The sequence below is a fragment of the Notolabrus celidotus genome, chromosome 11 (assembly GCF_009762535.1).
Source record: "Notolabrus celidotus isolate fNotCel1 chromosome 11, fNotCel1.pri, whole genome shotgun sequence".
NCBI lineage: Eukaryota > Metazoa > Chordata > Actinopteri > Labriformes > Labridae > Notolabrus > Notolabrus celidotus.
Genome location: NC_048282.1, coordinates 11,560,683 through 11,575,063, shown reverse-complemented (window position 1 = coordinate 11,575,063; position 14,381 = coordinate 11,560,683). Strand labels below are relative to the sequence as shown.

The following is a 14,381-nucleotide window of genomic DNA, read 5'->3' as shown; positions in this document are numbered from 1 at the left end:
CAACGGCTCGTCTCTGGCTTCCGACTTCGTCATGCATTTTAGACTTCCTGCACCACGCCAGAGGCTACATAAGATTTACGGTGCTGTACAGGTGCTGTCAGATCTGTGTGATGTATGGTGTTCCCATCCACAGGTACAACAGGTAGAGAAGTATACTGTAAACGACAGGTAAATAGGTCTGGTTATTACAAGAAATCTTCCATATACTTGATAACTCACCTCGTGTATCTGAATGAGCCCTCTACTTCCTTAAACTTTACGATTTCACATTTAACAACCTCCAAAGGGAAAAGAGTTTATAACTGCTCCATACAGCTGCACCGAGGTGGTGAAGAAAAAAGATATAAAGAGGGGAGAGGTTAGAGCCGTTGTCCTAGAACATAGATCCCAGAGCAAGTGGACTGCAGGTGTGTGCCTTTATTTTGAAGGAAAAAATAGGATCCCTCTACTAGCATGCTCTGTGGGCATCATATTTGCTTTCATACAATGGCATTTTAATAACATAAAAACAACATATAGAAATGGACTGATAGCACCATAGCCTGTATAATAAATGGTGGTAGTCTCCGTGACATCAACCCATCTGTTTCTGAAGCCCTGTTTTGAAGTCAGTGGATGCCATATTGAAAAGCTGAACACAACTTAACTTCGTCTGAGCTAGTGTGAGGTAAAGAGGCGGGCCTTTAGCCTCTTTGCTAAAAGCTACAGTGTTCCCTCCTGTCAATCCAGTCAGGCATGCCCTTTTTTGCCCTATTTGGGCAAAACTGGGAAGTTTAATACATCCACCCCGAACAGTGTGTGCTGAGAGATAAATTAGCTATTCAGACCTAAACTGTTTTTTGAATCAGGCTGGAAACATGTTCATTTCCACTGTAAAGATCAGCCTCCTTGAATGGATGTGTATGTGGTTTCCTGTGTTTCTGGAGCCGGCCTCTAGTGTACACTTGAGGAACTGTAATTTAAAACACTTCCGTATTGGCTTCATTGCATCTTGGGTAGCAGCAGCTCTTGATGTAGAAACTGAATCTCAAAAAAAAAGCCTACGACAAAGTTGTTGACAAAGTTGTTATCACAAGTCCCATCCCCTTTTGGTTTTGATTGGTTGACGATGAGAAGTGGCATTCACAGACGTGGCAGTGTTTGAGACACTGTATGCACAACGACACCAAACAACTGATGCCCATGGCGTTTTAGGATGAGGACGCTGAGCGCTGAAATTGCCAAACTGCATTGGTTTAGTATGAATAGGTGCTGCAGCATGAAAAAGGGTGTTACTGGACACAGCCCCTAAGGCAGTCTATCCACACTACAACACATCAGGTAACAGTAATGCGCCTTGATGCTGACTGTCACCAACATTAAACGGCAATTGCAGAACTTTGGGATGCAACTGTAGGCTAGACCCGCTGAGAACCACTGGGTTAGAGGATGGAGGATGAATTATACAAATGTGAAAAGTGTGGGATAATTTAAAGTGTGAGTAAGAATCCCAGCAAGCTGAGCAGGACCCTGACGTGAAGCAGAGCAGTCTTATCTCCCAAAGTCCCTCAAAGACACGAGAACTTTTCCAACAGACCCTGACAAAAGAAAGAACCAAAGGACTCCAGAGTGCCTCCAAAACCTCAGACAAACTCCTGCACCCAAGACAACCACCATGCAGGTGTGTGTGTGTAGATGTGTGTGTGGTGTGTGTGACCCAGACATAACATGTGTGTGACTCTGCAGCTGAAACAGATGTTGTCTGAGGTGATTACAGAAATAACTCACTGTGTGTCGACTCAGTAGGTGTCGCCTCAGTTCCTCTGCTTCCCCTCAATGTGCGTGTGTGTGTGTGTGTGTGTGTGTGTGTGTGTGTGTGTGTGTGTGTGTGTGTGTGTGTGTGTGTGTGTGTGTGTGTGTGCGTGTGTGTGTGTGTGTGTGTGTGCGTATATATGTGTGTGTGCAACAGCTCCTTTAATACTCTATTGTTATTCTGCTCTTGTGTTCTCAGTTTAACCTCAATGACAGAGATTATTCTTTATCAGATGACAACAAGTGGCTGACAGGCTGACAAGACCCTATTTTTTTTTTCAGACCTTTTATTGACAGAGTTATCAACCTCTGGTATGATACTGATTTGAATGTTCCCTCCTTTAATCAAACACATGTTGTTTCTAACATACAACACATGATGTTTCCACAAATGTCAAATTCAAGGCGTCGCGGGGGGAAAAAAGGGTGGTAACGTGATTTACTTTTACAATGCATGTTAATTGTATTATTTCACCTAATAAGGTCCTCACTTACTGTGCACTCACTCTGTAGAAACCCTATACTCATGTTGTGTGTTTTAGAGAAAGACCCCCGAGGAAAGGTGAGCGGTTAAGAAAAAATGTTTACCCTCAGGGTTCATGTCGTTGTTTTGTTTTTCGTCACTGATAAAGTCCCACTGAGATCAGATACATTTTTTCTAAGGGCAGCAGCAACAACGCGTCTCAAGTTAACAATCAGACTCATACAGAAGATTTAGGAAACATTAAAAACGATCATTAAAACATGAGTTTGAAGAAAGCCTTCAATCAGGAGATTTCACAGACGATTTAAAACATTCAGGATGGTTAAGTTTAAAACCAGTCTGTGGATTTAAAAAAACCTCTATTCAGGCTTTGGGAATTACAACTTACACAAAGTCAAAGGATGTGAATTCCCTTCTTCAAGATTAAATGAGAGGAAAGGATTTTTTTCATTAATGAAGATATACCCATGTCCAAGCCGCAGAGTACTTGAAGAAGTCCAATTTACTTCAGAATATTTGATACAGTGGTGAGTAAGAAAAGCCTGCACTGAATGTCAGTGCACCATGGTTAACTACTCAATTTCTTCACCTATGGTCTTTATCAAAAATGAAATTAAAAACGGTGATATGCTCATTTACAGGCTATGTATCGTCCCTCTGAGAGCTCTGTAGTAGCTTTACATGATTTACAGTTCAAACCCCTCCAGCACTTCCAAAGCCTCCTTCACTGTTGCCCTGTTAAAAAGACAGCACCAAAGAACAGAGCAGGATGTTTCTTTTCGGTAAGTGTAACATTCATTATGCTCCATTAAGGAGATTTAACAACTAGTGATGTCACAAATTGAGCATGTCTCATGTCCTTCTCGTGTAATCATCATGTGACTTTTGAACAAGCCGTTAAGAGCAGCCTGCAAACTCATCCTGATATTATTCCAAGTATTCGTCACACTTTTTCCTCACAATCTGAAACTTTTCCATATTTATTATTGACAACCCACGTCATACTTGTTTTTAAAAATATGAATGAAAAAGCATAATAGCACCTCTAAAAAGTTGTTTAAAAAAATAAAGCAACAAAGGTGATAAACCTTTTAGCTCAGTTGTTAAGTTATGCCCCATGAACAGAAGCTATAGTCCTCCAAGTGGGCAGCCTGGGTTCTGCTCCTATCTACAGGCCTTTACTGCATGACATTCCTCCGCTGCCTCAACCCAGTTTCCTTCTCTACTCACTGTCATTTCTTCTGAATAAAGGCATTAAAAGACAAAAATTAAGTTCAAGAAAGAAAGAAAGAAAGAAAGGCACCCTAGATTACGAGTGAAAATATCAATTTCACACTTTATACCATGTGTATGAAGCAGTCTCATGTATGCACATCTTTGCATGAGGCTGACTACATCACAGATGCAGCAACACTTCACACATGACACGAGTTAGGTTGATATTTAAATACAATATTCCTAGGGCGCCGTTGGCCTAGCGGTTTAAGCACGTGCCCCACATACAGAGGCTATAGTCCTTGTCAAAGCGGTTACAGGTTTGAGTCCCTGCTTCGACCATTAGCTGCAGGTTGTACCCCACTCTCTGCTCCTCACATTTCCTGTCTCTCTTCAGCTGTACTATCAATCAAGGCAAAAATATAACAAAAAAAGATATATATAATATTCCCTCATGATGACTCTGACAGAGTCTGCATTAACTTAAAATGATTCTGTCATTAGGAGTTTAAAGCCAAGTGTTTTTATCGCACAGCATGTAACAGTAATGATCTTGAATCTCTCTTCCTTTGAAACGTCTCTTTACATTTAAGATTATAAACTTTTAAAAAAACTTAATTTCTTAATTTTTCCAAAGTGAAAACAGTTAAATTCAAAGTCTCAAATATCATTGTTTAATATTGATCTGTGCAGTGATTAATCATGAATGGCTCACCTACAAACTCTGACATGCTTCAGTACCACATCACAATTGTGTATTGTTTGCCTAACTCTCTTATAATCTGAGATCTACCAAAAATCACATCGTCTTTTAAGTGATCAGACTCAAGGATGGATCATTTAATGCAGGTGATTTAAAGTAGAATCTGTCATTGAAACACTACAGCAGGTAATGTTTACCTGGACTGACTGGTTTATTACCCGAGCATCAAGGAAGAGATTCACTTTATCTTGTCTGATCGTGAACACGTTAACCCAAACAGCAGCATGATCACTACAGCGTCACAATCAGCGCTCTCAATCTTCTCTGCTCTGATGCCTTTAAATCAACCCAGACAGCCCTGATAGATTTTGAAGTTTAACGCCTTAGACCTGCAGACAGTAAGTTTGTGTCTTACCTGTTGAAACCCCAGACTCTCCAGGTGTGCTTGTGAGTGGTTTAGTCCAAACTGCAAAGTGCTTCCTCAACATCCAGCTACCCTCTGCAACAAGTAACAAGTATCCTGAGTTTAAGGGTGGAGGGAAAAGAAAAGGAAAACCCTGGCTCCTCCCCTCACTGGGAGCAAAGTTCAACTTCCTGGTGTGCAGGACGGAGCTGCACACCGTCCAAGGGTTGGTCTGAGTGTGGGGAAAAGTAAAAGGATAGGAGTGGGCTTATAATGGGATGTTCTCTGTAGCGGTTATTGTACACCTTGCTGGCTCAGGGAGCAGCATGAAGGAGACAAAGAAACTGGTTCTGCGACTTTTCCAGATCACAGCAGAGCAGCCAGAGCGTTCAATGAGTCAATGAATGAATGTACTTAACACAGTCACAGAGACAGGTAGCTGCCATGTAGCAACTTGTACAGTAGGGCGCATGGTAACTGCTGTGTGCAGGGGCGTGTCCAGACTCTGTTGACTGGGCGGGCCAACTGGGGCACTGACACAAGCAGGGGTGGCCTGGATACGTGTGCACCCTAATACAAATTAAAAGCATTTACCCTCTAAGTCTTTACCGTCCACTTTAACAAATATCAAATAAGTATTGTTTTGTCATTACACACTTGAGAAAGAAACACCACAAAAAGGCAACTCATAAAACATCATAGCTGCAGGGCTCCAAAAGATGTTTGTCCAAGGACAAAAGTGGAGGCATCATCAAAACAATATGTGCTTCATTTAAAGACAAAGAAATCTACAACACAGCCCGTCTCTCAAGGCAAATAGCCAATCATAGTTTAGGATTTTGGGGTGGCCACAGGCGGGCAGTTCCACCCCTGGCCTTCCCTTTAGACACACCTCTGGCTGTGTGGAAACACTGTGTTGCAGTTTTGCAGCTGTCAAAACACTACAGAAATGCAATTGTCCAAGATGAAGCAACAGGGTGCATCTTTGAAGGGAGTCAAATGCAAACATATACATGATGGGTCTTTGTTGGTGTATTCAATACATTTAATTTATCATTTCAACATCAATACAAGGGGCAGCATCTCTGAAACCATCTAAACCTCCATATTTTGATCTTAAATGTAAGCAGAAAATAAAAAGCTTGGGGGTATTTAGATGTATGTGAAAATATCAAAATAAAAAGCTTGTATATTTGATGAGTGGACATCATTTTGGAATTATTGCGGTGTGCTGTAACACCTAACCTTAGTATTTCTATTGGCCCCGGCCATGGAAATATAAGTTTGTCTTTTATGTCTGAACTGTATCATTTTTAATGTTGCTTTTTTGATTTTACTCCAAAAATGAAATGTGGCTATGATCTTTTAAATCACAATTTTGTCACCTTCTTCCTCCTTGTTTTGGCCACTTATACTTGTGTCTATTGTTGTTTATTTCTTTGAATTCCCAGTTTGTTCCTTGTGAAGTACTTTCTGCTGCATTTTAAATGAAAGGTGCTATAAAATTGTAGTTGAGTTGAGTTCACTCACGAGGAAAATACGAAAAAACAAGACAAATAAAAAGACATCCAAAATGTTCTGAAAGATAAAAAAGAAGTTGTCAATATGATTATGTGTGTATTTTTTATGTGTGTAGTGGGTTAATTTTTTGTAGTTAGTTGTGTATTTAGTTTAGAATGAATACATAGTAATAGTTTTTTGATTAATCTAAACTTTTATTTTTGTAGTTCATTTAAGATACATTTTTGGGATATATTTTTGCTCGTCATTTGTTAGTATATTTAGATTTTTGTATATTTAGTATTTATTTGGTTGTTTTGTTTGTTTGGTGATAGCGAGTACTGTGGGCACTTGAGTTAATTTAGGTCTGTTGCAGAAGGCCAGCATGCACCTGGGTGGGCCTATGGTTTTCTAACAGTGCAAGAGAGGCGGCAGGAGCCATTTATTTTCTTTGTTTATTGTTTGCTTGCTTACCATCAAAAATAAACCATAAGCTGCCGCAAGACTGTTAACCAGGTCCAGTAAAGCATCCCACATCACTTCCATCCTATTTTCCTTACACTGGCTACCAATCAAATTCAGAATACAGTTTAAAACTAAAGGTTACCGTGCCTTTGAGCATGTGGCTCCTTCTTCTGTTGTAATTTTATGTCATTTTGTTTGCTTTCTTTATTATCTTATTTATTGCTCATTGTATTGTCTTGTTAACGTTGCTTCTCTGTCTGATTATTTGTGACTATGTCTGTGAAAGGTGCTATACTAAATAAAGTTGACTGACTGACTGACTGGCTGACTGACTGACTGACTGACTTACTTACTTAGACTGTATAAAACTTATAAACTTACAAATATCCTCCTATCCCAGTAACTGCATCATCCAGCGTTTTAAACTGTGTGGCTGTAATTCTCCCTCCTACCATTGAGTGGCGCTGTGAGTCAATCTGCGGAGTGTCACTTCCGGTGCAGTTCCCTGTCCGGTAGTGGCTAGCGGTATTAAAGTTTAGAAACTACAATAAGGGGAAATGACAGCTTTCTCCGAGTTTTAACATATAGTGACTGATTTTTAATGTTGTAGTAGATTATTTCGCCCAGGTGTCGTTGCTCTTGCTGTGTGTTTTCCAGCGCTTCACTGTAACCGAGATTGAGCAGGTAGCATACTGCAGGCTAAAGTTAAGGACTGACTGCTGTCAGGATGTAAACATCATCCCTGACAAACTTCAACAGCAGGATCTTTCTGCTCTGTTATGATTTTTCCCTTCGTTTGGATGTGAATTAGTGTCTCTAATGTTATGTCACGATGCCTCTCGCTCCTGCTAACCAGTCTCAGTTGATTCGGTCCAGCCAGAAGGATCAATATTACCAAACCTTCCTGAGAAACAACGCTAACGAGACTTTTCAGACACTTGCTGGTGAGTTTTTTTTAAATGATCAACTCTGGGAAGCTATCATCATTTGTCTGAATAAATCATACCTCACTTATAGCAGCCTTTGCCCTCTCCGTCTGCTGTCCCTCTCACCTGAGGCATGAATACCTGTTCAGTCTTAATCTGTCTGTGTACCTGGTTCTTTGCTCTGAAGGTCCACGATTGTTTAGTTTGACTTCATATTCTGGAATTAACCTCTCACCATTTGAATAACTGGCTTTAAATCCGTGGTGGTTAATATACTTTAAAGGAGTAAAAGGACTTATATCTTATCAGAAATTACTTTGGTAGAGGTGAGTAGTATCTGATATTTACTGTACTGAAGAACTAAACTACTTCTACTTAAATATTGAAAGGTAAAAGTAACATGATTAGATGATGTCAATAAATAGAGTTATGAAATTCAAACCTTCTAAAAGAAATTGAGTCGCTTAAAGAAAAGAAATGTCTTCACAACCTCATATCCTCCTCTGGTGAATATTAAGTTTTAAACTTGCAGTTTCCCTTCATTAAGGCCCTATTTTCAGTTAAAAGAAAACAATGAAAGTCATGTGATCACCAGATTTTTCCTGATGTAATTTTTAAGTTGGGGAAATTGTTGAAGGAAACATGTCACACAATGAGTACACATTTTAGTAAAGTGAAACGTGGAAGATGACATGTGTATTATAAGAAACGTAAAGTATAGATGTTCCCAACAAATGTCAATACTGCAAAAAGTGCTGCTATGTCGAATCATTACAACCTTACTATTTTTAGATAAACATATAACAGTGTTGTAAAGATAACAGGATCTCCTAAACAGGATCTCATATTTATAAAGTAAAGATCAAAACATCATCTGCATCTGGGCTGATCTGCCCTCTATCTGGACTTTAGACTTGTCCAGGGTCAGGAAGCGTGCAGGGAACATCTCTCCAGACTCCTCCCACCCAGACACAGTTTAAATTCCTCAAGGTTAGGGCTCTGATGAACTCTGAAATGTCAAAACAAACACTTCGCAATAAACATGTAACACAAAAACCTCTGTGGTGTAAATCATATTATTTATCTTCATCTTATGGACACAGTTCAATCATCGGACATGTGTCTGCAATCTTTTTAAATATACACTGTAAAAAAATAAATTAAAAAAAAACCCTGCCTCATTTCTGTCTCATGCAGGCTTGTATCTGTTATTTTTATGTTTGCACACAGAGAGCAAAGTCAACCAAGTGTTTGAAATTTAGGGTAAACCATTTAAAAAAATTGTTATCAGAGTTTAAATTGGGTCAAACTCAGTTTGTACTCCCATACAAAAAATGTGTGGAATGTAGTAAGATAATAAAAAAGAAAGTAAGTCAAAAGCAGTTCTGCAGCAAAGTCAGAAACCTTCAGAAAAAAATGTAAAAGAACAAAGATAAAACAACATTTTATAGAGGGATCTGTGTCAGAAATGTTTCTTGTTTTCAGTGTGAAAGTTTTTTTATTTTCATCAATTTTTTCTCCGTCTGTAGGATCGAAACGATGGCTGGACTGGAGGAGAGAGATAGAGCTGCTGTCAGACTTTGTGTACTATGGTTTAACAACTCTTCAGGTCGTTCTTAAAGAAGAAATTAAATCTATATTTTCTTTATTTAAATTAAATTTACCTTCAGTTTGATATTCCCCCCTCTCTAGGTTTTCAAACTCTAGGAGAAGAGTACGTCAACATCGTCCAGGTGGACCCTACCAAACGTCAGATCCCCACCAGACCAGACGTGGCCTCTTCATCCTCTGTCATGCCTTCTTCCCCTACCTCCTGGATAAGGTCCTGGTGTGTCTGGAGAACGAGCTGGAGGAGGGCAGGAGATCAGAGAGGTGTCAGCCGGCGGCAGGCGGCGTCTGGCTGGTGGAGCCTGGAGTCGTGGCTGAAGAGATGGATTGCAGCGGGCCGTGGGGATGCTGTCAGAGCCTCAGAGGAGAGCGTGTCTGCCGGTGGTGTTCGTCCTGCAGCAGAGTCTGACGCTCCTGCACCGGCTGCATGTGGCTCTGTTCTACATCAGCGGCTCCTTCTATCACCTGTCCAGAGGGCGGCTGGAATCGGCTAGTAGGTGTTTGTTTAATGTTTCATAACATAAGAGCAGAAACACACTCTCCCTCTTCCTCTTCCTCTGTCTTCCTCTCTAGTCCTTTCTCTCTCCTCCCTCTCTCTCTCTCTCTCTCTCTCTCTCTCTCTCTCTCTCTCTCTCTCACTCACTCACTCACTCACTCACTCACTCACTCACTCACTCACTCACTCAATCACTCACTCACTCACTCACTCCACTCACTCACTCACCTCACTCACTCCACTCACTCACTCATCACTCACTCACTATCTCTCCCTCTAAATATCCAAGGAACTGTGTGCAGGAGAAGAAAACGATGTGTCAGCTTGTCTCTCATTGTTTCTGCCATTCTCTCTCACAGGGGGAGCAGATACCAGCCTGTAAAACACGCAGCCGTGAGGTTGTGTGATTCGTCCCGCTGACTCAGATTATGCCTCAGAGTGAACTTTATGAAAATAATAGTTTCTGTTTATCCGTCAGATCAGTCTGAGCTGACTCACTGCCTGTAGGATTTATTTTAGTCAACCTTTGTGTTGATTTTTCTCTTATGGGGTTGTTTGTTTATAGCTGCGCGTGATGGGTCTGAATGGCGATGTGATGGGACCATCAGGAGTAGCTACAGGCTGCTGGGGGCCGTTATCCCTCCTCCAGCTGCTCATCACGTTGTGTCTGCAGCTCAACAACTTCTAAGACAGAGGCAAGAGCCAGCCAGGAGTGGAAGCTCTACAGGAACCTCGGTACAGAACCAGGATCAGACGGAGGAACTCCAAATGAGATCACTCATCTGCGTCTTCTGTATTTTCTTAAAGGGAAGTTGTACCTGTGCCCTTTTGTACTTGTTTCTGATTCTAAGAGGTTGACAGGGACAAAAACATTACTGTTACTACTGTGAAATATTGTAAGTCTTTTAGTTACATGACTATGTTCTGATAAAACCAACCTCTGCAAGAGCTACTGTAGGTTTCGTAATAAAGCTTTGCAGTCTGAAGGCTGCAGGATGAAGAGGCTAATTAAAACTGACTCTTTGAACGTCTGCTTCAGTCCTCAGAAGACTCAGAGCCCGGGCTCCAGAGCTGCTCGCTGTATCCTCTGTCTGGAGGAGAGGAGACACTCCACCTCCACCCCCTGTGGACACCTCTTCTGCTGGGAGTGCATCACAGAGTGGTGCAACACCAAGGTGAGGCTCGTGTTTCTGCTGCCACAGACTATCATTAATTCAATCTCAATCTCAGGATCATCTGAGGTTTTAGTTTTGGTGTTCTTCAGGTGCATCCTCTTGATATTCCTCCAAACTTGTTTTCTTAAAAGCAGAGGAATACTCTTAGATATTTCATCTTGTTGTGAGTTATTAAGAATTAAAAAGCTCTTTGTGTCAGATGATTTTAGTCACACAGTTATTTCTTAATAGTGTTTTAATGGAGGAGGTGACGGTGCATTTTAGACAAACATTGCCAGTGAAACAAAAAATACAACCGTCATGAAATCAGATGATAGATTTTCAGATTTCATACAGACGTGTGAATGTGTTGAAAGGAAAATACCTATTTATTGTCCTATCAGTGAAGCTGTGATCCATCAGGACCTCCAGACTTCTCACTGGAAACAGTTTGGGAACCCCTGCTCTGATGTGACCTCATCATACGTGTTTGTGTTTGCTCCTCACAGGCAGAGTGTCCTCTGTGCCGGGAGAAGTTCCTGCCTCACAGACTGGTTTACCTCAGGAACTACAGATAGACCTACAGTCTGAGACCACACACACACGCTGATGTTGATTGTGATGTTCCTGCCACTCAGGAAGACGTGGAGACGTAAACATTGTTCTCCATCAGTCGTCTTCCTCTTCTTCTTCTTCTTATCTTGTCACGGTTAATTAACTTGCCGCTGATGAGGAGGAGAAGTTGTTGATTCAGGAGTTTGATTGTATCAGTCAGATCATGTAAATATTGTTTCATTTAATTAAACACATCCAAATAAAACATGTGAATCCTTCAAACATTTCTCTGTGGGGTGTTTCAGAAACGTGACAGATTTTAGAAAGAGTGTTGTTTATTTAAAGCATTCACATGACTGTTCGCTCATGAGATCAAGGTGTTTAAAAAAAGAGAGAGCGGTTTCATCGCTCTGCTGAACCACGAAGAAGGAGCTGCTGAACAGTTTATCACTTGTTCTTAAACCACCTCAGCTTCAAACTAACTGGAGATCTTTGTAAACCTCCTTAAAATCCACCTTCACAGCAGAATGTGCAAAGATCGAGACAGTCATGCACCAAGCATCCTGCGGAAAGCTGGTGTTGGTTTAAACTTTGCTGTCTGACAAAATGTAAAAACAGTGCCTCCTTCTTCTCTTTATTTTGTCTATACACCGACCTCTCAGTTCCTGAATCAAAAGCTCTTTCTCTTAAACGTCCTCAGGCCTCTCAGTAAACACAGAGCGGGAGTTGGCACCTCGCTCACATTTCTATCCGATGTTTGCTGCTGCTCTCTCTGGTGATGAACGACAATGTCAAGATTAAAGTCTGAGTCTATAATTAAAGGCTTTTAAACTTCCTAAAACACAGCGGCTCTATAAAAGGCTGCTGTTTGGACATCTCTGTCTCTGTCTGTAAATAACCTCAGACACTCCCAGTGTTTGTTATCAGGAATGTGAAGAATTATAATAGCGTACATGTTTTCACCTCTTCCTGTTCAGTGAAGTTCTATCTGGATGTAAAGTTCCAGTGAGATTACCTCAGAGATAATCTGCCCTCACATTTAGCCCGAGGATCAGATCTAGAAATCTGTTTTCACCTCCATCACTGAGGCCGCATGTCGAGCCTGAGAGAATACTTAAGCTTCAATTATACGCATTAAGCCTTTATTTCAGAAACAGCTGCAGACTTCTGACTTAGGGCTGATATAACATTAAACCTGAAAGTCGGCAGAGCCTCGATCACGTGCTTTCACAAAGTTCAGATTGTGACTTCAAGGACGTGATCTGTGTTTGGCTTCTTAAGGATGTGTTTAACCTTGAATACACCTTCACCTTACTTTAACCTTCTTTTAATGTGCTTGATTCCTCCTCAGGGTGGTTAGTGGACAAAAGCTGCACAACGAAAATGTTCTCTTCATTTAGATTTTAAAAAGTCTACATCAAGATCCAGATGAATCGTGCGTTGATGTTTGTCTGTCACAGCGTTGGTTTTCATTATCCAAATACTTCATATATTAAGATTTAGATTTAATACTTTATCAAAATATCAAAGAGAAACTATTAACACTCAGGTCAGAAGTTGTTTGCAGATTTTAGTGTTTACTCAAACAAGCAAAATCAGCAGACAAAACTCAGAATCAACTCTGAGTCCTTCATGAGAAACACTAAAAACTGAACCACAAAACAGACTAAATACTTTGTGAATGTAAATATTAGCCTTGTTTTTATTATTTTAAAGTGTAGTAACACACCCTGCAGTCTGCTGAAGCTGTGAGGGTGCTCTTTAAGAAACTTTAGATCCAAGAATCACAAAACGTAACAACTCTCTGGAGCTTCCTCTCCGCCAGAGTTTATAGATTCAGTCCCTACACACTCCGGTGACCGACTCTCTCTCTCTCTCTCTCTCCTCTCTCTCTCTCTCTCTCCTCTCTCTCTCTCTCTCTCTCTCTCTCTCTCTCTCTCTCTCTCTCTCTCTCTCTCTCTCTCTCTCTCTCTCTCTCTCTCACACACACACACACACACACACACACACACACACACACACACACACACACACACTGCTGTCTCTTTGTATTATCAGGTTTTTTTCCCTCGTGGAGGAATCGTCTGACAGTGAAGCAGATGCTGCTGGCCGAGCACCGATCCCTCCTCCATCTCGTCTGTTAGAAACTCTGATGATGGATGTCCTCTCCTTCTCTCCTTCTCTCCTTCTCTCTCTTCTCTCCTTCTCTCCTTCTCTCCTTCTCTCCTTCTCTCCTTCTCTCCTTCTCTCCTTCTCTCCTTCTCTCCTTCTCTCCTCTCTCCTTCTCTCCTTCTCTCCTTCTCTCCTTCTCTCCTTCTGTCCTTCTCTCCTCCTCTCCTTCTCTCCTTCTCTCTTCTCTCTCATCAGGAACAGGGAGGCAGCATGTTATGAAAAATGTTCAGTTACACTCTTAATTCACATTAATCAAAAATTTGAAGAGACCCTTTCTTGTTTCTACCACTATTTCAGTGGAAGTATTTCTAGAGGAGAGGTATGGATGTTTATATCTGAAGAAAGAGCTACACCTAGTGGACAGAGAGAGAATGCAGCCTTCAAAACCACACCAAATATCACTGAGTGAGCTTTGTAATGCTGCAAACACATCAGTCATGGTTAGCTTTTATTCATCAGTGAATAAAGATATACATTTTCATTTGACTGATATAAAACTAATATCAGGTGTGAATGAAAGCTGCAGTGTGCAATAGTGAATATAAAGTTGATGAAAGTTGTAAATAATCGAACCAAGCAATAAAACCTGTGGAATTTACAGTTTATGTAACATAAGAGAATGAAAAAATAACTTGAACTTGGTTGCACCAAAATCAATCAGCTTCACCTTGCGGGGCAGTGGTCTGGTTTGATGTCAGTGTGCAGGACATGCCGACCCCTCAAAGCATCCAACAGTTGCAGGATGTAAAAAAAAAAAAAGGACAAAGTCTGGGTTCAGTTTTTCATTGGCTGACACCAGAGAACATCAGCTGTATCTCTAAAAACTCAAACAAACTGCGCTGTCTGACGGCTGTTAACACCAACAGCATGCTCAAACACTCAGTGTAAACAGGTATTTGAGGTCTGTTT

The 14,381-nt window shown here is 40.9% G+C and overlaps 1 protein-coding gene across 1 annotated transcript; it reads left to right on the top strand.

Annotated features, from left to right (window-relative positions):
- The first annotated feature begins 7,021 nt into the window (after positions 1–7,021).
- Positions 7,022–11,582, top strand: pex10 (peroxisomal biogenesis factor 10). Its single transcript, XM_034696593.1, is given in 11 exon segments — positions 7,022–7,505; positions 9,017–9,096; positions 9,158–9,248; positions 9,251–9,356; positions 9,358–9,421; positions 9,423–9,588; positions 10,157–10,227; positions 10,229–10,276; positions 10,278–10,323; positions 10,627–10,766; positions 11,255–11,582. Coding segments are annotated over 11 exon segments (993 nt in total). The 5' UTR covers positions 7,022–7,393; the 3' UTR covers positions 11,324–11,582.
- Positions 11,583–14,381: the final 2,799 nt, after the last annotated feature.